Source organism: Bufo bufo, chromosome 1 (genome assembly GCF_905171765.1).
Source record: "Bufo bufo chromosome 1, aBufBuf1.1, whole genome shotgun sequence".
NCBI lineage: Eukaryota > Metazoa > Chordata > Amphibia > Anura > Bufonidae > Bufo > Bufo bufo.
The window spans coordinates 6,552,887-6,580,478 of NC_053389.1; the positions used below are offsets into that span (position 1 = coordinate 6,552,887).

Genomic DNA, 27,592 nt, shown 5'->3' on the forward strand with positions numbered 1-27,592 from the left:
CGGGGGAGTCTGGGCCCACAGTGGTCTATACTGGTGTGTGCATGAAGCCTGAAGAAACAGCGCTGCTCTGGTCACTGGTGGTGACTGGTATTGCATCTACATTTCTATAAACAGTCGTGTTTGATCAGTGCGAGCATAAATGACTTGTACTGTGCCCCCGAAGACCCCTGGAGTTGTCCTCGTCCACAGGATGCAAGATGGCGGCAGTCATGTGACTTATTCTCTTGGGCTGTGCTTGGCTTGCAGTATGTCACACTGTCATCCTGGCTGGCGCATGTGCTGGATGTGTCCACCACCATCTTGCATCCTGTGGATGAGGCTAATGCAGCCGGAGTCGTCTTTGGGATGGACCCCAGCGCTGACATTTCTGCTTGGACTGATCCAACCCCTTTAAGTGCACGCTGCATCACCGGGCACGGGCTGGGGGAGAAGACGCTTTGACTTCATGTTCGGTGGACACCCCCGCCAATCCCGAGCAGGGCTGCGGCGCGGCTCCATTCAATCTCCAGGGGTTCCTGAAGTCTGAATCGTAAAGTGAATATCCCTTTAAATCATCTGCTTGTGGCTTTAGCCGGTGTTCACACTGCCCTTTAGGATATCATTCACAGGCAGTCCTCTCATACGTCAGAGATTTAAAGGGATCTGTGACTGCAGTACGAGGCCATCTTAGGGGCCCCTGACCTAATCCATCAACACCCACAGACGGCTTTGTGTCACAACAGATTTATTACATGGAGGGCCCCGGGCCCCTCTTAGTGTTGTGGACATAGGTTTGAAGAATGGATCGGGGCTTACACAGAAATACACGATGGGATTACTGACATATACAAAAGCATAAACTTACAAGGGTGGTCCAGCTCTGTCACATTGATGACCCCCTCCCCCGCCTTCAGTAGCCCCGTCGGTGCAGGGGCTGTGTCAGGATACCGCAGCCCAGCCCCCATTCCCTTGAAGGCTGCAGTATCCCAGCACAGACACTGTATCGCTTCTGAGGCCGGGGGATTAGGTCATCAATATTTAAAGACTGGAAAACCCATTAATACTGTACAAAAAATTTAAAAAAACACGAAGGAAAGACTACAGCGAGGGGCAGAGGTGGTCCGTCTGTCCAGTATATGGAGGAAGAGAGAGAACAATGCTCCGGAGGAAGGTCAGTTGGTTAATGCAGGAGACAAGCTATCAATTTCCCTTTAACTATCTTTGGAAAACTGATTCCGCGGAGGGGGCGTCCGTTCCAGAACCTTTACCCCGTCCCGATTCCCAGAAGAGCGTCACATGGGGTATATGCCTGGGGGGCTAGAGCGGAGGCGCTGTGCCCCTGCCCTCCAGCAGTTGGAGCAGAGTTTTGTGTAGCGCGGGGCACACGCGGGAGTACCCCAGCCGGCTCAGATGCAGGTAGTCGAACAGGTCGTGGTGGCTGACGGAGCCGTCTGACTGGACAAACCCCGGGTCCAGATCGAGAAAGATCCCGTTGGGCGTGGACAGCAGCGTTTCGGCTAACACCTCGTTCACCCTCCGGTTCCTCTCCCGCAGAGGGTTGGGGTTTTTCCCTCGCGGCAACAAACCCTGTGAAAGGAGTAAAACCATTAGAGGGGCATGCGACCAATGTAACATGGGGGGTGACCTGCAGGGAAACATTTCAATTATATATAAAAATAATAATATTTGGCTGCAGCAGTGGTCACATGTCTTCAGATGTGACCGCGTCCTCTACAGCATATTTATATGTGGCCCCCGACTACATGTCATACATGGCAGCCCCCAAAACGCGCCCACTCACCAGCACGATGACCTTGGCTTGTGGTTGCCTCTCCTGCATGCACTGCACAATGGCTTGAATTCCACCAGCAATCTGCTCAGCCGTGTGCCCCATGTTATATGTGCCCACCCAAAGCACAATGATCTGGAGAGGAAATAACAGCATCAATAAGGATGAGGAAGCCTGAGAGTCCTGCTCCCCCCTCAATCATAGAGGAAGCCTGCGAGTCCTGCTCCCCCCTCAATCATAGAGAAAGCCTGTGAGTCCTGCTCCCCCTCAATCATAGAGGAAGCCTGTGAGTCCTGCTCCTCCTCATCCATAGAAGAAAGCCTGTGAGTCCTGCTCCTCCCTCAATCATAGAGGAAGCCTGTGAGTCCTGCTCCTCCCTCAATCATAGAGGAAGCCTGTGAGTCCTGCTCCTCCTCATCCATAGAAGAAAGCCTGTGAGTCCTGCTCCCCCCTCAATCATAGAGAAAGCCTGTGAGTCCTGCTCCTCCCTCAATCATAGAGGAAGCCTGTGAGTCCTGCTCCCCCCTCAATCATAGAGAAAGCCTGCGAGTCCTGCTCCCCCCTCAATCATAGAGGAAGCCTGTGAGTCCTGCTCCTCCCTCAATCATAGAGGAAGCCTGTGAGTCCTGCTCCTCCTCATCCATAGAAGAAAGCCTGTGAGTCCTGCTCCCCCCTCAATCATAGAGAAAGCCTGTGAGTCCTGCTCCCCCACCTACTCATATAGAAAGCCTGTGAGTCCTGCTCCCCCCTCAATCATAGAGAAAGCCTGCGAGTCCTGCTCCCCCCTCAATCATAGAGGAAGCCTGAGAGTCCTGCTCCCCCCTCAATTATAGAGAAAGCCTGAGAGTCCTGCTCCCCCTCAATCATAGAGGAAGCCTGAGAGTCCTGCTCCCCCCTCAATCATAGAGAAAGCCTGCGAGTCCTGCTCCCCCCTCAATCATAGAGGAAGCCTGTGAGTCCTGCTCCCCCCTCAATCATAGAGAAAGCCTGTGAGTCCTGCTATCCCCTTCCACTCATAGAGGAAGCCTGTGAGTCCTGCTCCCCCTCAATCATAGAGGAAGCCTGTGAGTCCTGCTATCCCCTTCCACTCATAGAGGAAGCCTGCGAGTCCAGCTCCCCCCTCAATCATAGAGGAAGCCTGTGAGTCCTGCTATCCCCTTCCACTCATAGAGGAAGCCTGTGAGTCCTGCTCCCCCCTCAATCATAGAGGAAGCCTGTGAGTCCTGCTCCCCCCTCAATCATAGAGAAAGCCTGCGAGTCCTGCTCCCCCCTCAATCACAGAGAAGGCCTGTGAGTCCTGCTCCCCCCTCAATCACAGAGAAGGCCTGTGAGTCCTGCTCCCCCCTCAATCATAGAGAAGGCCTGAGTCCTGCTCCCCCCTCAATCATAGAGAAGGCCTGTGAGTCCTGCTCCTCCTCATCTATAGAAGAAAGCCTGTGAGTCCTGCTCCCCCCTCAATCATAGAGGAAGCCTGTGAGTCCTGCTCCCCCACCTACTCATAGAGGAAGCCTGTGAGTCCTGCTCCCCCATCTACTCATATAGAAAGCCTGTGAGTCCTGCTCCCCCACCTACTCATATAGAAAGCCTGTGAGTCCTGCTTCCCCCACTCATAGAGGAAGCCTGCGAGTCCTGCTCCCCCCTCAATCATAGAGGAAGCCTGCGAGTCCTGCTCCTCCCTCAATCATAGAGGAAGCCTGTGAGTCCTGCTCCTCCCTCAATCATAGAGGAAGCCTGTGAGTCCTGCTCCCCCCTCAATCACAGAGAAGGCCTGTGAGTCCTGCTCCCCCCTCAATCATAGAGGAAGCCTGCGAGTCCTGCTCCTCCCTCAATCATAGAGGAAGCCTGTGAGTCCTGCTTCCCCCTCAATCATAGAGAAAGCCTGCGAGTCATGCTTCCCCCACCTACGCATAGAGAAAGCCTGTGAGTCCTGCTCCTCCATCAATCATAGAGAAAGCCTGTGAGTCCTGCTCCTCCCTCAATCATAGAGAAAGCCTGTGAGTCCTGCTCCCCCCACTCACTCATAGAGAAAGCCTGTGAGTCCTGCTCCTCCCACCCACTCATATAGAAAGCCTGCGAGTCCTGCTCCCCCCACCCACTCATATAGAAAGCCTGTGAGTCCTGCTCCCCCCACCCACTCATAGAGGAAGCCTGTGAGTCCTGCTTCCCTCACCCATAGAGAAAGCCTGTGAGTCCTGCTCCCCCCACCCACTCATATAGAAAGCCTGTGAGTCCTGCTCCCCCCACCCACTCATATAGAAAGCCTGTGAGTCCTGCTCCCTCCACCCACTCATATAGAAAGCCTGTGAGTCCTGCTCCCCCCACCCACTCATATAGAAAGCCTGGGAGTCCTGCTCCCCCCACCCACTCATAGAGGAAGCCTGTGAGTCCTGCTCCCCCCACCCATTTATAGAGGTAGCCTGTGAGTCCTGCTCCCCCCACCCACTCATATAGAAAGCCTGTGAGTCCTGCTTCCCCCACCCACTCATAGAGAAAGCCTGTGAGTCCTGCTCCCCCCACCCACTCATAGAGGAAGCCTGTGAGTCCTGCTCCCCCCACCCACTCATAGGAGGAAGCCTGAGAGTCCTGCTCCCCCCACCCACTCATAGAGGAAGCCTGTGAGTCCTGTTTCCCCCACCCACTCATAGAGAAAGCCTGTGAGTCCTGTTTCCCCCACCTACTCACTGAAGAAGCCTGCCTGAAAAGATATGTTGTTAAGGCACGTTGGAAGGTGGGGATTGACCTGATATTACGGGGCAGAGTATTCCAGAGAGTAGGAGCAGCTCAAGAAAAGTCTTGAAGACGGGAATGAGAGGAATGCATTGTGGAGGATGTTAATCTTAGGTCTAATGTGGTTAATACTCGTTATATAATTATAGTATGTAGTTAATACATTATTTAGGATGATGAAGGGGTTAATAATGGGGGTCTAGGGCCGGAGGTGGGGTATGAGTCCTCTACACAGCCTGCAGCCACCCCTAGAGGGCGCTCACTGCATAAGGAATCACACACCACTGAATGCACTAAAACTGGTGTACAGTGAGCGCCCCCTTGTGGCCGATGTAGAGCAGGACAGGTGATAAAGGTGCAACTGCTGTGAACCCCAAAGAGCACTAGAATGGATTGGCCCACATTTCTCCAATCCTCTTCACGGCCTGTGGGAGAAGCAGAGGCCACGGCGCCTGCACCCCCTCCGCTATATCTGCGAGTATGGAAATAATGGAGCAAGCGGCCCCTGCTTCCCTCCTCTCCACCCCGGACCCCCGTGGACATGGTCCCATGGATAAAGCTTGGAAACCCTTCCTCTCTGTATAATGACAGTCCTGCAACTTCCTTATATTCTGTGTGTTTCAGTTCTGCCCCGCTTGCTTTCAGTGAATGGAAACACTGTTCTATATTTCCAGAGGCCAACAAGCTGTCTCAGCTCACTGACAGCAAGCAGAGACCTTGACAATGGCAAACAACTAGCAAACAAAATTAGAAAGTTGCGATCCCCTTTCCGTAGGTGAGCCCCGCCTCCTCCGGGCCCCGCACTCCTCCGCGCCCCGTCGCGTACCTTTGGTCTGATGTGCTCCAGCTCCCCGTTCTCCAGTCTCCACAGGACGTGTTGGGTGCCTTCACCCAGACCCCCAAAGTTCAGGGCGTGTAGCGGGGAGAAGAGATCCCGCCAGATCTGGGGGGAGAAGCCACAAAACAATCACAAGAGAAGCCGCGCACAGCTGGGATGTTTGGGTGCGCTGGCAGCGAGGTGGCGGTGTGGCCCTGGTTTCTGCGGGGCCCATCTCTATTTCGGGGTGTGCACACATTAGCATTTTACTTTTATTCATTTTGGGGGGACAATCTAAACACCCACAAATCCTGGGGGATTTTCCCCTTTACCTGGTTCATCGCCGACCTATAACGTACAGTGACGGCACTTTATATGATAGCATACCGCCACACAGTGCCTGCACCGAGAACCTGTTGGGGCCCCAGACCCCCTGGGGGCCACAGTCTACGCCAGTCACCACCACCCTAGGGGGCCGCCGTCTACGCAAGTCACCACCACCCTAGGGGGCCGCCGTCTACGCCAGTCACCACCACCCTAGGGGGCCGCCGTCTACGCCAGTCACCACCACCCTGGGGGGCCGCCGTCTACGCCAGTCACCACCACCCTAGGGGGCCGCCGTCTACGCCAGTCACCACCACCCTAGGGGGCCGCCGTCTAAGCCAGTCACCACCACCCTAGGGGGCCGCCGTCTACGCCAGTCACCACCACCCTAGGGGGCCGCCGTCTACGCCAGTCACCACCACCCTAGGGGGCCGCCGTCTACGCCAGTCACCACCACCCTAGGGGGCCGCCGTCTAAGCCAGTCACCACCACCCTAGGGGGCCGCCGTCTACGCCAGTCACCACCACCCTAGGGGGCCGCCGTCTACGCCAGTCACCACCACCCTAGGGGGCCACCGTCTACGCCAGTCACCACCCTTTAAGGGGTCCCAAAGACTGATGGGCCTCTTCCTATACGGTCGATGTGATCCCAGGAATCATGTCTAAGGTCAAAGGCAGTGGAAGGATAAAACGGACACACGGCCATATTCCAACCGTCTGTGCATTGTCCATGGCAGTTAAAAATGGAGGATTTTCATTGGCTTTTTAAAATAAAATCCCAAACACTGCAGAGCCCCCAGTATATATAATGTCCCCCATAGTGGCCCCCAGCAGTAATAATATCCCCCATAGTGGCCCCCAGCAGTAATAATATCCCCCATAGTGGCCCCCAGCAGTAGTAATATCCCCCATAGTGGCCCCCAGCAGTAGTAATATCCCCCATAGTGGCCCCCAGCAGTAATAATATCCCCCATAGTGGCCCCAGCAGTAATGACGTCCCCCATAGTGGCCCCAGCAGTAATGACGTCCCCCATAGTGGCCCCAGCAGTAATGACGTCCCCCATAGTGGCCCCCAGCAGTAATGACGTCCCCCATAGTGGCCCCCAGCAGTAATAATGTCCCCCAGAGAGGCCCCCAGCAGTAATAACGTCCCCCATAGTGGCCCCCAGCAGTAATAATGTCCCCCATAGTGGCCCCCAGCAGTAATGACGTCCCCCATAGTGGCCCCCAGCAGTAATAATGTCCCCCAGAGTGGCCCCCAGCAGTAATAATGTCCCCCAGAGTGGCCCCCAGCAGTAATAACGTCCCCCAGAGTGGCCCCCAGCTGTAATAATGTCCCCCATAGTGGCCCCAGCAGTAATAATGTCCCCCATAATGGCCCCCAGCAGTAATAATGTCCCCCATAGTGGCCCCCAGCTGTAATAATGTCCCCCAGAGTGGCCCCCAGTATATATAATATCCCCCATAGTGGCCCCCAGCAGTAATAATGTCCCCCATAGTGGCCCCCAGCAGTAATAATGTCCCCCAGAGTGGCCCCCAGCAGTAATAACGTCCCCCAGAGTGGCCCCCAGCTGTAATAATGTCCCCCATAGTGGCCCCAGCAGTAATAATGTCCCTCATAGTGGCCCCCAGCTGTAATAATGTCCCCCAGAGTGGCCCCCAGTATATATAATATCCCCCATAGTGGCCCCCAGCAGTAATAATGTCCCCCATAGTGGCCCCCAGCAGTAATAATGTCCCCCATAGTGGTCCCCAGCTGTAATAATGTCCCCCATAGTGGCCCCCAGCTGTAATAATGTCCCCCATAGTGGCCCCCAGCTGTAATAATGTCCCCCATAGTGGCCCCCAGCTGTAATAATGTCCCCCATAGTGGCCCCCAGCTGTAATAATGTCCCCCAGCAGACGGGTACACTCCTGTCTGATTTCACTGGGGTCCGTCTTGCAGTGAAAACGACCAACACTAGGCGCAGTCCCATCTTCTGACGGACGCTATTCATTGGCCCCTTGTTAACACTGTGCATGTAGCCTAACCCCCCCGGGAGATGCGGTGCACCCAGGGGACCTACCTCCAGCTGGTGCAGCAGCAGAACGTTGGAGTCCCCGATGAAGACGACCTCCGGCTCCTTATCTTTACTGCTGGCCACATAGTGATTGTGCTGAAAGACAGGACAGCAGTTACAGCGAGGGAGGAGGGGGCCGCAGGAGGGCAGCAGCCTGACTCCAGGAGGCTTGTCGGCCTCTCCTCTCTCCGATCAGAATTTCATCTAATAACAGATTTCAGCAAAGACTCTCCCTAAATTAGGCCCCCGGCGCCGCTGTGTCCGCATGACCTAATACTCCCCGTCACTGCTGTGTGGGGGAAGGGACACGACAACTGGATGTGCCACACATGTGTGTTAGACGAGGGTCCACACATGCAGCCGCTGCCCGGGACCCGAATGGCACATGTCCTACCATCCTTACTGACTGTTTCCATTGAGGGTGAAGGGGGTTTCATAACTGACTGCAGTGAGCAATCCGAAATAACGCTTGTCACATGTCGGCCCCGTCTGACCAGGGTCTAAAGGGTCCCCCCCCTGCCGTCTGCTGGGACCACTCTCATCATTCGTCTCTGTAGCCGCAGCTGCCACGTGCCGTGGTCCCAGCAGACGGCTCCCTTTAGTCCCTGTTCAGACACGTCACAGACTCCAATACTGCAGGTTACAGGAACTACAACTTCCAGCATTGGGTAACTTAGGAGTTGTAGTTTTGGAACACCTGGAGAGCACTGCTGGGTGTAGTAGTATCTGAGTGAAGACTGACCAGAGACATCCAGCTTCCGTCCCCGCACATGTCGGGCACAGGCGTGGCGACCGCGGCCGGGTTTGTGTCACCGTCACTCATCGTGTCCTAGAGAGGAGACATGGAACAAAGGAAAGGTTCTGAGTATCTTCTGTGATGATGGGAGTTGTAGTTCCATCACACATTATCCCAGCATGCAACAACGAAAACTGTACAACAACCTGTCACTGGTATCGGGGGCCCCCCTGGGTCTACGCCGCGGAAATACACGTCAGGAATATCCGTGGCTTTGGATCTCCCAATTTACCTCTCATTTAACGGGCGGCGGGAAGAAATGGCGCGTTCAGTCCGGATTCCGAACCTCGGCGCAGATTCCATTCAGATCAAGGTCACAAAAAACCCCCAAAACAGCGGCTGTATTTACTATGTAACGAGTGTTGCTCTATTACATTTGTATCGTACAGGACGGCCATTATTATGCATCACTAGACGAGGGGTGTGGCTTAACGGAGAGGGGTGTGGCTTAACGGAGAGGGGTGTGGCTTAACGGAGAGGGGTGTGGCTTCAGTGGCAGGATCTGAAAAAATTGCCCCACAACTTTGCCATAAAGTAAGTGAACCAACAGGAGGTGTAAGGCCACGAAAAAAGGGCTGCGTCATCCCATCCGTAGACCGCGGCGGTCCGCGTTACCGGCCCCTCACCGCCAGCGCGGAGGAACATTTCATACATAAGTACACGCCATGCACAGGATTGCGGCCCCTTCCCACACATTTTTGGGGCCCCTGTCTGCCGGGAGCTCGAGTAGCGCTCTCTCCCCTCGCAGCAGGAGACGGTCTCCATAGACAGTCTACGAGCCGTCTCCCTCAGGGGAAGAGAGCGCTAAGAGAGCGATCGGAGGGGGTCTCGGAGCTCAGACCCCGACCGATCCAAACCCCAGATCTGTCTCTATGACAATCCCAACAGATTTTTCAATGTGCGCCGAGCCTTTAAGGAGACCCTCGGAGCATGGAGAGTCCCGCAAAAAGAGATCACCCCAAAAAAATACAACCGCCCGCTAGTGACCGCCGGCCAGGAGCGGGGACTGATGAGGGGCACACCCCCGGGGCAGCCGCCTGCTGATATTTGGCTGTTTTCCAGGGCCTCACAGGTTAATTAACGAGGTGCGTACCCCAAAATCCTACCAAGGAGCATCCAGCTCACCCCCCCAACCTTTAAGCCCTGACCCCACAGTGGTCTCGCCTACACCCCCCCAACCTTCACACCCTCGTCTACGCCCCACCAACCTTCAAGCCCTGACCCCACAGCGGTCTCACCTACACCCCCCCAACCTTCAAGCCCTGACCCCACAGTGGTCTCGCCTACACCCCCCCAACCTTCACGCCCTCGTCTACGCCCCACCAACCTTCAAGCCCTGACCCCACAGCGGTCTCGCCTACACCCCCCCAACCTTCAAGCCCTGACCCCACAGTGGTCTCGCCCTCACCTCCCCAACCTTCACGCCCTCGCCCCGCAGCGGTCTCGCCTACACCCCCCCCCCCCAACCTTCAAGCCCTGACCCCACAGTGGTCTCGCCTACACCCCCCCAACCTTCACGCCCTCGTCTACGCCCCCCAACCTTCCAACCCTGACCCCACAGCGGTCTCGCCTACACCCCCCCCAACCTTCAAGCCCTGACCCCACAGTGGTCTCACCCTCACCTCCCCAACCTTCACGCCCTCGTCTACACCCCCCCAACCTTCAAGCCCTGACCCCACAGTGGTCTCGCCTACGCCCCCCCAACCTTCACACCCTCGCCCCGCAGCGGTCTCGTCTATGCCCCCCAACCTTCAAGCCCTGACCCCGCAGCGGTCTCGCGCCCCCCCCAACCTTCACGCCCTTGCCCCGCAGTGGTCTCGCCCTCACCTCCCCCAACCTTCACGCCCTCGTCTACGCCCCCCCAACCTTCAAGCCCTGACCCCACAGTGGTCTCGCCTACGCCCCCCCAACCTTCACACCCTCGCCCCGCAGCGGTCTCGTCTATGCCCCCCAACCTTCAAGCCCTGACCCCACAGCGGTCTCGCGCCCCCCCCCAACCTTCACGCCCTTGCCTCACAGTGGTCTCGCCCTCACCTCCCCCAACCTTCACGCCCACGCACCGCAGCGGTCTCGTCTACGCCCCCCAACCTTCACGCCCTCACCCCGCAGCGCTCTCATCTACGCCCCCCCAACCTTCAAGCCCTTGCCCCGCAGTGGTCTCGCCCTCACCTCCCCCAACCTTCACACCCTCGTCCTGCATAGGTCTTGCCTACGCCCCCCTAACCTTCACACCCTCGCCCCGCAGGGGTGTAGTCCCCCCAACCTTCACGCCCTCGCCCCGCAGCGTTCTCGTCTACGCCCCCCGCCAACCTTCACACCCTTGCCCTGCAGTGGTCTCGCCTACGCCCCCCCCCAACCTTCACACCCTCGCCCCGGTCTCGCCTACGCCCCCTAACCTTCACGCCCTCGCCCATGCCCCCCCCAACCTTCACCCCACAGCGGTCTCGCCCCCCCCCCCCAACCTTCATGCCCTCGCCCCGCAGTGGTCTCGCTCCCCCCAACCTTCACGTCCTCGCCCTGCAGTGGTTTCGCCTACGCCCCCCCCAATCTTCACCCCACAGCGGTCTCGCCCCCCCAACCTTCACGCCCTCGCCCCGCAGCTGTCTTGCCCCCCCCCCCAACCTTCACGTCCTCGCCCTGCAGTGGTCTCGCCTACGCCCCCCCCAACCTTCACCCCACAGCAGTCTCGCTCCCCCCAACCTTCACACCCTTGCCCTACAGCGGTCTTGCCCCCCCCCCAACCTTCACGTCCTCGCCCTGCAGTGGTCTGGGCCCCCCCCAACCTTCACGTCTTCGCCCTGCAGTGGTCTAGCCCCCACAACCTTTACGCCCTTGCCCCGCAGCGGTCTCGCCCCCCCCACAACCTTCACGCCCTCACCCTGCAGTGGTCTAGCCCCCCAACCTTCACGTTCTCGCCCTGCAGTGGTCTCGCCCCCCAACCTTCACGTCCTCGCCCTGCAGTGGTCTGGGCCCCCCCAACCTTCACGCCCTCGCCCCGCAGCGGTCTAGCCCCCCCAACCTTCACGCCCTCGCAGCGGTCTTGCTCTCCCCCCCCTTCACCAGAAAAATAAAGCTCTTCGTCTCAAAAAGCGTTAAGAGTCATAAAACGTACGTAACGGCACAATTTGGCATTGCGGTGATGGCGCCACCCCCGGAGTACGGTCACCACGTAGTTTATACCGCGTCCAATAGCGTTACCGCAGTTATTTTCCACCCCCACCCAAAAAATTAAATTAAGGGGTTAATATGGAGGGGACGGTCTTTCACCGCAAAGTGGAGCCGTTGCCCCTAGCAACCAATCTGCCGCTGGACTGGTTGCTATGGGCGACCCCCTAGGGCTCCCCTCAGCCCCTCGCGCACGGCCGCGGCGCCTCCTCACCTGCTCTCCCTTCTTCCACAGTCTCCTGCAGGAATCCTCCCTCCCGGGCCGCACCACCCAGCGATCCTGCGGGGGAATTCCCTTTCACCAATCCCGCTGCCCAAGAAAACCCAATCCGACACTAACTATTTCCCCCCTCTGCGAGGCACTGGATGGATGCGTCCAGGAAGTAGCCTTATAATAAATGCGGAAATGAAGCCTACGTACACCCCCGTAATTGTGATGGAATAGACCGGTCTTCAGCTTCGGACTGAACCATGATTGGTTTTGTAGGTGTAATGATTAAGCTATAGGCGATGCTCACTGGTTAATCGGTGGGAGCTTGGCGATACCAAGTTGTACTTGCAGGGGGGAATCCATACCAGTTTCAGTTTGAGGCGTAGAGTGAGCGAGTGAGGAGTCATGCCGCGGCCGCCATATTGTTTCTGGAGCGCGATACGTGAGCAGGGTATGAGAATGCTGCGGTACCGCAGGGATAACGCGGGGATGTCAGTGTGTTACCTGCTGCACTAGACTATCGCAGTGTGACTGACGCTCTCTTCATGAAAATCCGCAGCGATGTGACGTGCACTCCACCCGGGCCCCTAGTGCTGGGGGCCACACATGTATATCCCCCAAAGAGGGACAGTTCTGGTCCATTCCCCTGGATATTTATACAAAAAGTATCTGAACATAGAAATGTCTAAAATCCAATAATAATAAAGAAATAATAGAAGGAACCGGAGGAGCAGCTTCTGGGCCAGAATCTAAAGAAAACAGGGGCGCGGGGGGCACCGCTGCAGGAACCGGGCGGCGAATAAGAGTCTATAGAAAACAGGGCGCGGGGGGCACCGCTGCAGGAACCGGGCGGCGAATAAGAGTCTATAGAAAACAGGGGCGCGGGGGGCACCGCTGCAGGAACCGGGCGGCGAATAAGAGTCTATAGAAAACAGGGGCGCGGGGGGCACCGCTGCAGGAACCGGGCGGCGAATAAGAGTCTATAGAAAACAGGGGCGCGGGGGGCACCGCTGCAGGAACCGGGCGGCGAATAAGAGTCTATAGAAAACAGGGGCGCGGGGGGCACCGCTGCAGGAACCGGGCGGCGAATAAGAGTCTATAGAAAACAGGGGCGCGGGGGGCACCGCTGCAGGAACCGGGCGGCGAATAAGAGTCTATAGAAAACAGGGGCGCGGGGGGCACCGCTGCAGGAACCGGGCGGCGAATAAGAGTCTATAGAAAACAGGGGCGCGGGGGGCACCGCTGCAGGAACCGGGCGGCGAATAAGAGTCTATAGAAAACAGGGCGCGGGGGGCACCGCTGCAGGAACCGGGCGGCGAATAAGAGTCTATAGAAAACAGGGGCGCGGGGGGCACCGCTGCAGGAACCGGGCGGCGAATAAGAGTCTATAGAAAACAGGGCGCGGGGGGCACCGCTGCAGGAACCGGGCGCTGGAATGAGAAAAAAACTACTTAAAATAACATTTTCTATAAAATCACCCCCTCCCCCCAGTGCCATCAGCTCCTCCCAGTGCCATCAGCTCCTCCCAGTGCCACCAGCTCTCCCCAATACCACCAGCTCCTCCCAGTGCCATCAGCTCCTCCCAGTGCCACCAGCTGCCCCCAGTGCCATCAGCTCCCCCCAGTGCCACCAGCTCCTCCCAGTGCCACCAGCTGCCCCCAGTGCCATCAGCTCCTCCCAGTGCCACCAGCTCCCCCCAGAGCCACCAGCTCCTCCCAGTGCCACCAGCTCCCCCCAGTGCCATCAGCTCCCCCTAGTGCCATCAGCTCCTCCCGTGCCATCAGCTCCCACCAGTGCCATCAGCTCCCCCCAGTGCCACCAGCTCCCCCCAGTGCCACCAGCTCCTCCCATGCTATCAGCTCCCCCCAGAGCCACCAGCTCCTCCCAGTGCCACCAGCTCCCCCCAGTGCCATCAGCTCCCCCTAGTGCCATCAGCTCCTCCCGTGCCATCAGCTCCCCCCCGTGCCATCAGCTCCCACCAGTGCCATCAGCTCCCCCCAGTGCCACCAGCTCCCCCCAGTGCCACCAGCTCCTCCCATGCTATCAGCTCCCCCCAGTGCCATCAGCTCCCCCTAGTGCCATCAGCTCCCACCAGTGCCATCAGCTCCCCCCAGTGCCACCAGCTCCCCCCAGTGCCACCAGCTCCTCCCATGCTATCAGCTCCCCCCAGTGCCACCAGCTCCTCCCAGTGCCATCAGCTCCCCCCAGATCCATCAGCTCCTCCCCAATACCACCAGCTCTCCCCAGTGCCGCCAGCTCGTGCCAGTGCCAGCTCCCCCCAGTGCCACCAGCTGCCCCCAGTGCCATCAGCTCCTCCCGTGCTATCAGCTCCCCCCAGTGCCATCAGCTCCCCTCTGTGCCACCAGCTCCCCCCAGTGCCATCAGCTCCCCTCTGTGCCACCAGTGCCATCAGCTCCTCCCCAGTGCCATCAGCTCCTCCAGTGCTATCAGCTCCCCCCAGTGCCACCGGCTCCCCCCATTTCCACCAGCTCCCCCCAGTGCCACCAGCTCCCCCCAGTGCCATCAGCTCCCCCCAGTGCCACCAGCTCCCCCCAGTGCCAACAGCTCCCCCCAGTGCCACCAGCTCCCCCCAGTGCCACCAGCTCCCCCCAGTGCCACCAGCTCCCCCCAGTGCCATCAGCTCCCCCCAGTGCCAACAGCTCCCCCCAGTGCCACCAGCTCCCCCCAGTGCCAAAAGCTCCCCCCAGTGCCACCAGCTCCCCCCAGTGCCATCAGCTCCCCCTAGTGCCATCAGCTCCCCCCAGTGCCACCTCCCCCCCCCCGTGCCATCAGCTCCCCCCAGTGCCACCAGCTCCTCCCGTGCTATCAGCTCCCCCCAGTGCCATCAGCTCCTCCCGTGCTATCAGCTCCCCCCAATACCACCAGCTCCCCCCAGTCCCATCAGCTCCCCCTAGAGCCATCAGCTCCTCCCGTGCCATCAGCTCTCCCCAATACCACCAGCCCCCCTCAGTGCCATCAGTTCCCCCAGAGCCATCAGCTATCAGCTCCCTCCGTGTCATCAGCTCCCCCCAGTGCCATCAGCTCCCCCCAGTGCCACCAGCTCTCCCCAGTGCCATCAGCTCCCCTCTGTGCCACCAGCTGCCCTCAGTGCCATCAGCTCCTCCCGTGCTATCAGCTCCCCCCAGTGCCATCAGCTCCTCCCCAGTGCCATCAGCTCCTTCAGTGCTATCAGCTCCCCCCAGTGCCATCAGCTCCCCCCAGTGCCACCAGCTCCCCCCAGTGCCATCGGCTCCCCCCAGTGCCACCGGCTCCCCCCATTTCCACCAGCTCCCCCCAGTGCCACCAGCTCCCCCCAGTGCCATCAGCTCCCCCCAGTGCCAACAGCTCCCCCCAGTGCCACCAGCTCCCCCCAGTGCCATCAGCTCCCCCTAGTGCCATCAGCTCCCCCCAGTGCCACCAGCTCCCCCCAGTGCCAACAGCTCCCCCAGTGCCACCAGCTCCCCCCAGTGCCACCAGCTCCCCCCAGTGCCATCAGCTCCCCCCAGTGCCATCAGCTCCCCCTAGTGCCATCAGCTCCCCCCAGTGCCACCAGCTCCCCCCCGTGCCACCAGCTCCCCCCATTTCCACCAGCTCCTCCCAGTGCCACCAGCTCCTCCCAGTGCCACCAGCTGCCCCCCCACTCCCCCTCCTAGCCATCTGTCCCCAGCATCAATGAACTAAAACACTTACTGTCCTGTAGGGGCGCCGCCGACACTCCTGGGCTCTTCCGTCAGCGACAGGCCACAGTGCGTCCTGATGTGTAAGTCAGGAGCAGCCCGGTGCCGGCCGGCGGGTGACCACGGAGCGCGAGTAATAGCAAGTGCTTCACTCACACTTCATGGCCGCATGGCGCAAACAAATCCTCGATGCAAAAAATTCTCATTGAGGATTTTTTTGTGTAGAGTTAGGGCTCATGCCACGACCGTATGTATTTTGCAATCCGGAACAGCCGGCCCCTAATAGAACAGTGCTATCCTTCTCCGTAATGCGGACACTAATAGGACATGTTCTATTCTTTTGAGGACTCATTGAAATGAATGGTTCCACATATGGTCCACAAAAAAAACGGAACAGACACGTTCGTGTGCATGAGCCCTTACTCGATTAATTCGGACAATCGTTCTAGCCCTACTTGGGAGGTTTGATAAAAGTATGGCCGCAATATACGGCTCTATGTGTCACGTTCCTGTATATACGGCTCTACGTGTCACGTTCCTGTATATACGGCTCTACGTGTCACGTTCCTGTATATACGTCTCTACGTGTCACGTTCCTGTATATACTGCTCTACGTGTCACGTTCCTGTATATACGGCTCTATGTGTCACGTTCCTGTATATACGGCTCTATGTGTCACGTTCCTGTATATACTGCTCTACGTGTCACGTTCCTGTATATACTGCTCTATGTGTCACGTTCCTGTATATACTGCTCTACGTGTCACGTTCCTGTATATACGGCTCTACGTGTCACGTTCCTGTATATACTGCTCTACGTGTCACGTTCCTGTATATACGGCTCTACGTGTCACGTTCCTGTATATACTGCTCTACGTGTCACGTTCCTGTATATACGGCTCTATGTGTCACGTTCCTGTATATACGGCTCTACGTGTCACGTTCCTGTATATACGGCTCTACGTGTCACGTTCCTGTATATACTGCTCTACGTGTCACGTTCCTGTATATACGGCTCTATGTGTCACGTTCCTGTATATACGGCTCTATGTGTCACGTTCCTGTATATACGTCTCTACGTGTCACGTTCCTGTATATACTGCTCTACGTGTCACGTTCCTGTATATACTGCTCTACGTGTCACGTTCCTGTATATACGGCTCTACGTGTCACGTTCCTGTATATACTGCTCTACGTGTCACGTTCCTGTATATACGGCTCTACGTGTCACGTTCCTGTATATACTGCTCTACGTGTCACGTTCCTGTATATACGGCTCTATGTGTCACGTTCCTGTATATACGGCTCTACGTGTCACGTTCCTGTATATACGGCTCTACGTGTCACGTTCCTGTATATACGGCTTTACGTGTCACGTTCCTGTATATACTGCTCTACGTGTCACGTTCCTGTATTTACTGCTCTACGTGTCACGTTCCTGTATATACGGCTCTAGGTGTCACGTTCCTGTATATACGGCTTTACGTGTCACGTTCCTGTATATACGGCTCTACGTGTCACGTTCCTGTATATACGGCTCTACGTGTCACGTTCCTGTATATACTGCTCTACGTGTCACGTTCCTGTATATACGGCTCTAGGTGTCACGTTCCTGTATATACGGCTCTACGTGTCACGTTCCTGTATATACTGCTCTACGTGTCACGTTCCTGTATATACGGCTCTACGTGTCACGTTCCTGTATTTACTGCTCTACGTGTCACGTTCCTGTATATACGGCTCTACGTGTCACGTTCCTGTATATACTGCTCTACGTGTCACGTTCCTGTATATACTGCTCTACGTGTCACCTTCCTGTATATACTGCTCTACGTGTCACCTTTCTGTATATACTGCTCTACGTGTCACGTTCCTGTATATACTGCTCTACGTGTCACGTTCCTGTATATACGGCTCTACGTTCACGTTCCTGTATATACTGCTCTACGTGTCACGTTCCTGTATATACTGCTCTACGTGTCACGTTCCTGTATATACGGCTCTACGTGTCACGTTCCTGTATATACTGCTCTACGTGTCACGTTCCTGTATATACTGCTCTACGTGTCACGTTCCTGTATTTACTGCTCTACGTGTCACGTTCCTGTATATACGGCTCTACGTGTCACGTTCCTGTATATACTGCTCTACGTGTCACGTTCCTGTATATACGGCTCTACGTGTCACGTTCCTGTATATACTGCTCTACGTGTCACGTTCCTGTATATACGGCTCTACGTGTCACGTTCCTGTATATACTGCTCTACGTGTCACGTTCCTGTATATACTGCTCTACGTGTCAACTTTCTGTATATACTGCTCTACGTGTCACGTTCCTGTATATACGGCTCTACGTGTCACGTTCCTGTATATACGGCTCTACGTGTCACGTTCCTGTATATACTGATCTACGTGTCACGTTCCTGTATATACTGCTCTACGTGTCACGTTCCTGTATATACGGCTCTACGTGTCACGTTCCTGTATTTACTGCTCTACGTGTCACGTTCCTGTATATACTGCTCTACGTGTCACGTTCCTGTATATACGGCTCTACGTGTCACGTTCCTGTATATACGGCTCTACGTGTCACGTTCCTGTATATACGGCTCTACGTGTCACGTTCCTGTATATACTGCTCTACGTGTCACGTTCCTGTATATACGGCTCTACGTGTCACGTTCCTGTATATACGGCTCTACGTGTCACGTTTCTGTATATACTGCTCTACGTGTCACCTTCCTGTATATACGGCTCTACGTGTCACGTTCCTGTATATACTGCTCTACGTGTCACGTTCCTGTATATACTGCTCTACGTGTCACGTTCCTGTATATACGGCTCTACGTGTCACGTTCCTGTATATACGGCTCTACGTGTCACGTTCCTGTATATACGGCTCTACGTGTCACGTTCCTGTATATACTGCTCTACGTGTCACGTTCCTGTATATACGGCTCTACGTGTCACCTTCCTGTATATACGGCTCTACGTGTCACGTTTCTGTATATACTGCTCTACGTGTCACCTTCCTGTATATACGGCTCTACGTGTCACGTTCCTGTATATACTGCTCTACGTGTCACGTTCCTGTATATACTGCTCTACGTGTCACGTTCCTGTATATACTGCTCTACGTGTCACGTTCCTGTATATACTGCTCTACGTGTCACGTTCCTGTATATACGGCTCTACGTGTCACGTTCCTGTATATACTGCTCTACGTGTCACGTTCCTGTATATACTGCTCTACGTGTCACGTTCCTGTATATACTGCTCTACGTGTCACGTTCCTGTATATACTGCTCTACGTGTCACGTTCCTGTAAATACTGCTCTACGTGTCACGTTCCTGTATATACTGCTCTACGTGTCACCTTCCTGTATATACGGCTCTACGTGTCACGTTCCTGTATATACTGCTCTACGTGTCACGTTCCTGTATATACGGCTCTACGTGTCACGTTCCTGTATATACGGCTCTACGTGTCACCTTCCTGTATATACGGCTCTACGTGTCACGTTCCTGTATATACTGCTCTACGTGTCACGTTCCTGTATATACGGCTCTACGTGTCACGTTCCTGTATATACTGCTCTACGTGTCACGTTCCTGTATATACGGCTCTACGTGTCACCTTCCTGTATATACTGCTCTACGTGTCACGTTCCTGTATATACGGCTCTACGTGTCACGTTCCTGTATATACTGCTCTACATGTCACGTTCCTGTATATACTGCTCTACGTGTCACGTTCCTGTATATACTGCTCTACCTGTCACGTTCCTGTATATACTGCTCTACGTGTCACGTTCCTGTATATACGGCTCTACGTGGCACGTTCCTGTATATACTGCTCTACGTGTCACGTTCTTGTATATACGTCTCTACGTGTCACGTTCCTGTATATACGGTTCTACGTGTCACGTTCCTGTATATACTGCTCTACGTGTCATGTTCCTGTATATAATGCTCTACGTGTCACGTTCCTGTATATACGGCTCTACGTGTCACGTTCCTGTATATACTGCTCTACGTGTCACGTTCCTGTATATACGGCTCTACGTGTCACGTTCCTGTATATACGGCTCTACGTGTCACCTTCCTGTATATACTGCTCTACGTGTCACGTTCCTGTATATACGGCTCTACGTGTCACGTTCCTGTATATCCGGCTCTACGTGTCACGTTCCTGTATATACTGCTCTACGTGTCACGTTCCTGTATATACGGCTCTACGTGTCATGTTCCTGTATATACTGTTCTACGTGTCACCTTCCTGTATATACGGCTCTACGTGCCACGTTCCTGTATATACGGCTCTACGTGTCACGTTCCTGTATATACTGCTCTCTGTGTCACGTTCCTGTATATACTGCTCTACGTGTCACGTTCCTGTATATACGGCTCTACGTGCCACGTTCCTGTATATACGGCTCTACGTGTCACGTTCCTGTATATACTGCTCTACGTGTCACGTTCCTGTATATACTGCTCTACGTGTCACGTTCCTGTATATACGGCTCTACGTATCACGTTCCTGTATATACTGTTCTACGTGTCACGTTCCTGTATATACGTCTCTACGTGTCACGTTCCTGTATATACTGCTCTACGTGTCACGTTCCTGTATATCCGGCTCTACGTGTCACGTTCCTGTATATACTGCTCTACGTGTCACGTTCCTGTATATACTGCTCTACGTGTCACGTTCCTGTATATACTGCTCTACGTGTCACGTTCCTGTATATACGGCTCTACGTGTCACGTTCCTGTATATACGGCTATACGTGTCACGTTCCTGTATATACTGCTCTACGTGTCACGTTCCTGTATATACGGCTCTACGTGTCACGTTCCTGTATATACTGTTCTACGTGTCACGTTCCTGTATATACGGCTCTACGTGTCACGTTCCTGTATATACGTCTCTACGTGTCACGTTCCTGTATATACTGCTCTACGTGTCACGTTCCTGTATATCCGGCTCTACATGTCACGTTCCTGTATATACTGCTCTACGTGTCACGTTCCTGTATATACGGCTCTACGTGTCACGTTCCTGTATATACGGCTCTACGTGTCACGTTCCTGTATATACTGCTCTACGTGTCACGTTCCTGTATATACGGCTCTACGTGTCACGTTCCTGTATATACTGCTCTACGTGTCACGTTCCTGTATATACGGCTCTACGTGTCACGTTCCTGTATATACGGCTCTACGTGTCACGTTCCTGTATATACGGCTCTACGTGTCACGTTCCTGTATATACTGCTCTACGTGTCACGTTCCTGTATATACTGTTCTACGTGTCACGTTCCTGTATATACGGCTCTACGTGTCACGTTCCTGTATATACGGCTCTACGTGTCACGTTCCTGTATATACGGCTCTACGTGTCACGTTCCTGTATATACGGCTTTACGTGTCACGTTCCTGTATATACGGCTCTACGTGTCACGTTCCTGTATATACGGCTCTAGGTGTCACGTTCCTGTATATACGGCTCTACGTGTCACGTTCCTGTATATATGGCTCTACGTGTCACCTTCCTGTATATACTGCTCTACGTGTCACGTTCCTGTATATACTGCTCTATGTGTCACGTTCCTGTATATACGGCTCTACGTGTCACGTTCCTGTATATACGGCTCTACCTGTCACGTTCCTGTATATACGGCTCTACGTGTCACGTTCCTGTATATACTGCTCTACGTGTCACGTTCCTGTATATACGGCTCTACGTGTCACGTTCCTGTATTTACTGCTCTATGTGTCACGTTCCTGTATATACGGCTCTACGTGTCACGTTCCTGTATATACTGCTCTACGTGTCACGTTCCTGTATATACTGCTCTACGTGTCACCTTCCTGTATATACTGCTCTACGTGTCACCTTTCTGTATATACTGCTCTACGTGTCACGTTCCTGTATATACGGCTCTACGTGTCACGTTCCTGTATATACTGCTCTACGTGTCACCTTCCTGTATATACGGCTCTACGTGTCACGTTCCTGTATATACGGCTCTACGTGTCACGTTCCTGTATATATTGCTCTACGTGTCACGTTCCTGTATATACTGCTCTACGTGTCACGTTCCTGTATATCCGGCTCTACATGTCACGTTCCTGTATATACTGCTCTACGTGTCACGTTCCTGTATATACTGCTCTACGTGTCACGTTCCTGTATATACTGCTCTACGTGTCACGTTCCTGTATATATGGCTCTACGTGTCACGTTCCTGTATATACTGCTCTACGTGTCACGTTCCTGTATATACGGCTCTACGTGTCACGTTCCTGTATATACGGCTCTACGTGTCACGTTCCTGTATATACGGCTCTACGTGTCACGTTCCTGTATATACGGCTCTACGTGTCACGTTCCTGTATATACTGCTCTACGTGTCACGTTCCTGTATATACTGTTCTACGTGTCACGTTCCTGTATATACGGCTCTACGTGTCACGTTCCTGTAAATACGGCTCTACGTGTCACGTTCCTGTATATACGGCTCTACGTGTCACGTTCCTGTATATACGGCTTTACGTGTCACGTTCCTGTATATACGGCTCTAGGTGTCACGTTCCTGTATATACGGCTCTACGTGTCACGTTCCTGTATATATGGCTCTACGTGTCACCTTCCTGTATATACTGCTCTACGTGTCACGTTCCTGTATATACTGCTCTACGTGTCACGTTCCTGTATAAACGGCTCTACGTGTCACGTTCCTGTATATACGGCTCTACCTGTCACGTTCCTGTATATACGGCTCTACGTGTCACGTTCCTGTATATACTGCTCTACGTGTCACGTTCCTGTATATACGGCTCTACGTGTCACGTTCCTGTATTTACTGCTCTACGTGTCACGTTCCTGTATATACGGCTCTACGTGTCACGTTCCTGTATATACTGCTCTACGTGTCACCTTCCTGTATATACTGCTCTACGTGTCACCTTTCTGTATATACTGCTCTACGTGTCACGTTCCTGTATATACGGCTCTACGTGTCACGTTCCTGTATATACTGCTCTACGTGTCACGTTCCTGTATATACGGCTCTACGTGTCACGTTCCTGTATTTACTGCTCTACGTGTCACGTTCCTGTATATACGGCTCTACGTGTCACGTTCCTGTATATACTGCTCTACGTGTCACCTTCCTGTATATACTGCTCTACGTGTCACCTTTCTGTATATACTGCTCTACGTGTCACGTTCCTGTATATACGGCTCTACGTGTCACGTTCCTGTATATACTGCTCTACGTGTCACCTTCCTGTATATACGGCTCTACGTGTCACGTTCCTGTATATACGGCTCTACGTGTCACCTTTCTGTATATACTGCTCTACGTGTCACGTTCCTGTATATACTGCTCTACGTGTCACGTTCCTGTATATACGGCTCTACGTGTCACCTTTCTGTATATACTGCTCTACGTGTCACGTTCCTGTATATACTGCTCTACGTGTCACGTTCCTGTATATACTGCTCTACGTGTCACGTTCCTGTATATACTGCTCTACGTGTCACGTTCCTGTATATACGGCTCTACGTGTCACGTTCCTGTATATACTGCTCTACGTGTCACGTTCCTGTATATACGGCTCTACGTGTCACGTTCCTGTATATACGGCTCTACGTGTCACGTTTCTGTATATACTGCTCTACGTGTCACGTTCCTGTATATACGGCTCTACGTGTCACGTTCCTGTATATACTGCTCTACGTGTCACGTTCCTGTATATACGGCTCTACGTGTCACGTTCCTGTATATACGGCTCTACGTGTCACGTTCCTGTATTTACTGCTCTACGTGTCACGTTCCTGTATATACGGCTCTACGTGTCACGTTCCTGTATATCCGGCTCTACGTGTCATGTTCCTGTATATCCGGCTCTACGTGTCACGTTCCTGTATATACTGCTCTAGGTGTCACGTTCCTGTATTTACTGCTCTACGTGTCACGTTCCTGTATATACGGCTCTACGTGTCACGTTCCTGTATATACTGCTCTACGTGTCACGTTCCTGTATATACTGCTCTACGTGTCACGTTCCTGTATATACGGCTCTACGTGTCACGTTCCTGTATATACTGCTCTACGTGTCACCTTCCTGTATATACGGCTCTACGTGCCACGTTCCTGTATATACTGCTCTACGTGTCACGTTCCTGTATATCCGGCTCTACGTGTCATGTTCCTGTATATACTGTTCTACGTGTCACGTTCCTGTATATACTGCTCTAGGTGTCACGTTCCTGTATTTACTGCTCTACGTGTCACGTTCCTGTATATACGGCTCTACGTGTCACGTTCCTGTATATACTGCTCTAGGTGTCACGTTCCTGTATATACTGCTCTACGTGTCACGTTCCTGTATATCCGGCTCTACGTGTCATGTTCCTGTATATACGGCTCTACGTGTCACGTTCCTGTATATACGGCTCTACCTGTCACGTTCCTGTATATACTGCTCTACGTGTCACCTTCCTGTATATACTGCTCTACGTGTCACGTTCCTGTATATACTGCTCTATGTGTCACGTTCCTGTATATACGGCTCTACGTGTCACGTTCCTGTATATACGGCTCTACGTGTCACGTTCCTGTATATACGGCTCTACGTGTCACGTTCCTGTATATACTGCTCTACGTGTCACGTTCCTGTATATACGGCTCTACGTGTCACGTTCCTGTATTTACTGCTCTACGTGTCACGTTCCTGTATATACTGCTCTATGTGTCACCTTCCTGTATATACGGCTCTACGTGTCACGTTCCTGTATATACGGCTCTACGTGTCACGTTCCTGTATATACTGCTCTACGTGTCACGTTCCTGTATATACTGCTCTACGTGTCACCTTCCTGTATATACTGCTCTACGTGTCACCTTTCTGTATATACTGCTCTACGTGTCACGTTCCTGTATATACGGCTCTACGTGTCACGTTCCTGTATATACGGCTCTACGTGTCACGTTCCTGTATATACTGCTCTACGTGTCACGTTCCTGTATATACTGCTCTACGTGTCACGTTCCTGTATATACGGCTCTACGTGTCACCTTTCTGTATATACTGCTCTACGTGTCACGTTCCTGTATATACTGCTCTACGTGTCACGTTCCTGTATATACTGCTCTACGTGTCACGTTCCTGTATATACTGCTCTACGTGTCACGTTCCTGTATATACGGCTCTACGTGTCACGTTCCTGTATATACTGCTCTACGTGTCACGTTCCTGTATATACGGCTCTACGTGTCACGTTCCTGTATATACGGCTCTACGTGTCACGTTCCTGTATATACGGCTCTACGTGTCACGTTCCTGTATATACTGCTCTACGTGTCACGTTCCTGTATATACGGCTCTACGTGTCACGTTCCTGTATATACGGCTCTACGTGTCACGTTCCTGTATTTACTGCTCTACGTGTCACGTTCCTGTATATACGGCTCTACGTGTCACGTTCCTGTATATCCGGCTCTACGTGTCATGTTCCTGTATATACTGTTCTACGTGTCACGTTCCTGTATATACTGCTCTAGGTGTCACGTTCCTGTATTTACTGCTCTACGTGTCACGTTCCTGTATGTACGGCTCTACGTGTCACGTTCCTGTATATACTGCTCTACGTGTCACGTTCCTGTATATACTGCTCTACGTGTCACGTTCCTGTATATACGGCTCTACGTGTCACGTTCCTGTATATACGGCTCTACGTGTCACGTTCCTGTATATACTGCTCTACGTGTCACGTTCCTGTATATACTGCTCTACGTGTCACGTTCCTGTATATACTGCTCTACGTGTCACGTTCCTGTATATACGGCTCTACGTGTCACGTTCCTGTATATACTGCTCTACGTGTCACGTTCCTGTATATACTGCTCTACGTGTCACGTTCCTGTATATACTGCTCTACGTGTCACGTTCCTGTATTTACGGCTCTAGGTGTCACGTTCCTGTATATACGGCTCTACGTGTCACGTTCCTGTATATACGGCTCTACGTGTCACGTTCCTGTATATACGGCTCTACGTGTCACGTTCCTGTATATACGGCTCTACGTGTCACGTTCCTGTATATACGGCTCTACGTGTCACGTTCCTGTATATACTGCTCTACGTGTCACGTTCCTGTATATACGGCTCTAGGTGTCACGTTCCTGTTTATACGGCTCTAGGTGTCACGTTCCTGTATATACGGCTCTACGTGTCATGTTCTTGTATATACGGCTCTACGTGTCACGTTCCTGTATATACGGCTCTACGTGTCACGTTCCTGTATATACGGCTCTACGTGTCACGTTCCTGTATATACGGCTCTACGTGTCACGTTCCTGTATATACTGCTCTACGTGTCACGTTCCTGTATATACTGCTCTACGTGTCACGTTCCTGTATATACGGCTCTACGTGTCACGTTCCTGTATATACTGCTCTACGTGTCATGTTCTTGTATATACGGCTCTACGTGTCACCTTCCTGTATATACGGCTCTACGTGTCATGTTCCTGTATATATTGCTCTACGTGTCACGTTCCTGTATATACTGCTCTACGTGTCACGTTCCTGTATATATTGCTCTACGTGTCACGTTCCTGTATATACGGCTCTACGTGTCACGTTCCTGTATATACGGCTCTACGTGTCACGTTCCTGTATATACGGCTCTACGTGTCACGTTCCTGTATATACGGCTCTACGTGTCAGTAATGTAGACATGGGCCCATACTCATCCGGATGTTTCCTCTGTCACAGGTGATGTCTCAAGACCACCCCAGTCATAATGATTCTGGGTCGGGCCCGGTCACCGGTTCTGCTGCTCCAGACTCCAGAGGTTTCCCTTTCAAGGGCGACACAAGAAAAGCTACAAAAGTCAAGAGGCGGAAAACCAAGAAAGAACTTGACAGTGCAAAGTTCAAGTCCCACATTGAAACCTTCAGGAAGAAGACCCTCCCCCGAGGATTCCTGCAGAGGAGCAGCGCGGTCGGGAGGACAGGGATGAACTCGCAGCAGGTGTTCATCACCGACCACCGCCTCACCCAGCACCAGGGGATCTTCAATCGAGAGGTCAAATCTGTGGACATTGGGAGGCTCATGGAGCAGGTGGTGGAGCTGGATCCATCACTTACTGGCGCTGACCCCTGCACATCAGTCAGAAAGACCCCACAAAATCAGGGGAGCCTCCGAATTGGCCTTATTCCAACACCAGAATCGAAGAATGTAAGTTCCCCTGAGCAGGAGTGTTCACCGGAAGACGCAGCCCTTATATCTGAGCCTGCCGCGTGCAACCAACAGACTGAGGAGAAAGAAGCAGCAGATGAGCGCCCGCCTCGCCCTCAGAGCGATGAGCGCCCGCCTCGTCCTCAGAGTGATGAGCGCCCGCCTCGCCCTCAGAGTGATGAGCGTCCGCCTCGCCTTCAGAGTGATGAGCGCCCGCCTCGCCCTCAGAGTGATGAGCGCCCGCCTCGCCCTCAGAGTGATGAGCGCGCCAATCCAGGTAGTGGAACCAGAACGTCTCCTTGCCGAAATAAATCCTCGCCCATCCCGGAGGCAGCCGAGATCATCGTCAACATGCTGAACGCACACTCGCTATTCCCTGGCCGCAACCTGACGAGCGAGATCCGACGAGCTATACTGGAGAAAGTGAGGAAACTACGTGAACCGAAGTCTACTCCACCTGCGGTGCCAGAGCAGAGAAAGCCTGAGTGCAGCCAGATAGGTAAGGTCAGTGTGATGTCACCAGTGCTAGAAAGACGCTGCATCCCGAATATAGTGAATAGTTCTCCCACGAATGGCTTCATTAAAGGGGTTCTCCATCCTAGGAGCCGACAACCCTGTCGTCCTGACCTGTGCCCCATAGAAAAGATACACTCACCTATCCACGGCCCGTTGTGCCAGTGCTGCCGCCCCATTCTCAGCCGCTTCCGGCACTGTGGAGGTGCCGTGGTCCCATGACTGATGCAGCCAATCACAGGCTCAGCCGCTAGGGACAAGTCTTTGTAATAGGATTCCTA

The 27,592-nt window shown here is 53.7% G+C and overlaps 2 protein-coding genes across 2 annotated transcripts in view; one reads left to right on the forward strand and one right to left on the reverse strand.

The window, feature by feature from the left end:
* Nucleotides 1–987: 987 nt before the first annotated feature.
* Nucleotides 988–12,006, reverse strand: PAFAH1B3 (platelet activating factor acetylhydrolase 1b catalytic subunit 3). The gene is made up of 6 exons (XM_040419894.1): nucleotides 11,871–12,006; nucleotides 8,438–8,524; nucleotides 7,702–7,791; nucleotides 5,322–5,438; nucleotides 1,781–1,903; nucleotides 988–1,566 (listed from the first exon to the last, which is right to left on the reverse strand). Exons 2-6 carry the CDS (start codon nucleotides 8,516–8,518, stop codon nucleotides 1,297–1,299), a joined length of 681 nt encoding a protein of 226 aa, XP_040275828.1. The 5' UTR covers nucleotides 8,519–8,524; nucleotides 11,871–12,006; the 3' UTR covers nucleotides 988–1,296.
* Nucleotides 12,007–12,155: 149 nt separating this feature from the next.
* LOC120990995 overlaps nucleotides 12,156–27,592 on the forward strand; it is a 44,504-nt gene continuing 29,067 nt past the window's right edge. The window contains exons 1-2 of the mRNA XM_040419889.1: nucleotides 12,156–12,318; nucleotides 26,334–27,297. Of these exons, the coding sequence (XP_040275823.1) occupies nucleotides 26,337–27,297 (961 nt within the window). The 5' untranslated portion in view covers nucleotides 12,156–12,318; nucleotides 26,334–26,336. The remainder of the gene's footprint in view (nucleotides 12,319–26,333; nucleotides 27,298–27,592) is intronic.

What these genes read in the sequence shown, in the direction of transcription:
- PAFAH1B3 (XM_040419894.1), bottom strand. Translation starts at nt 8,518, where the DNA reads ATGAGTGACGGTGACACAAACCCGGCCGCGGTCGCCACGCCTGTGCCC. An exon ending in TGCTGCTGCACCAGCTGGAG is followed by an intron (nt 5,439 to 7,701) that starts GTAGGTCCCCTG and finishes TTCTCCCCCCAG; the next exon opens with ATCTGGCGGGATCTCTTCTC. An exon ending in AAGCCAAGGTCATCGTGCTG is followed by an intron (nt 1,567 to 1,780) that starts GTGAGTGGGCGC and finishes CTCCTTTCACAG; the next exon opens with GGTTTGTTGCCGCGAGGGAA.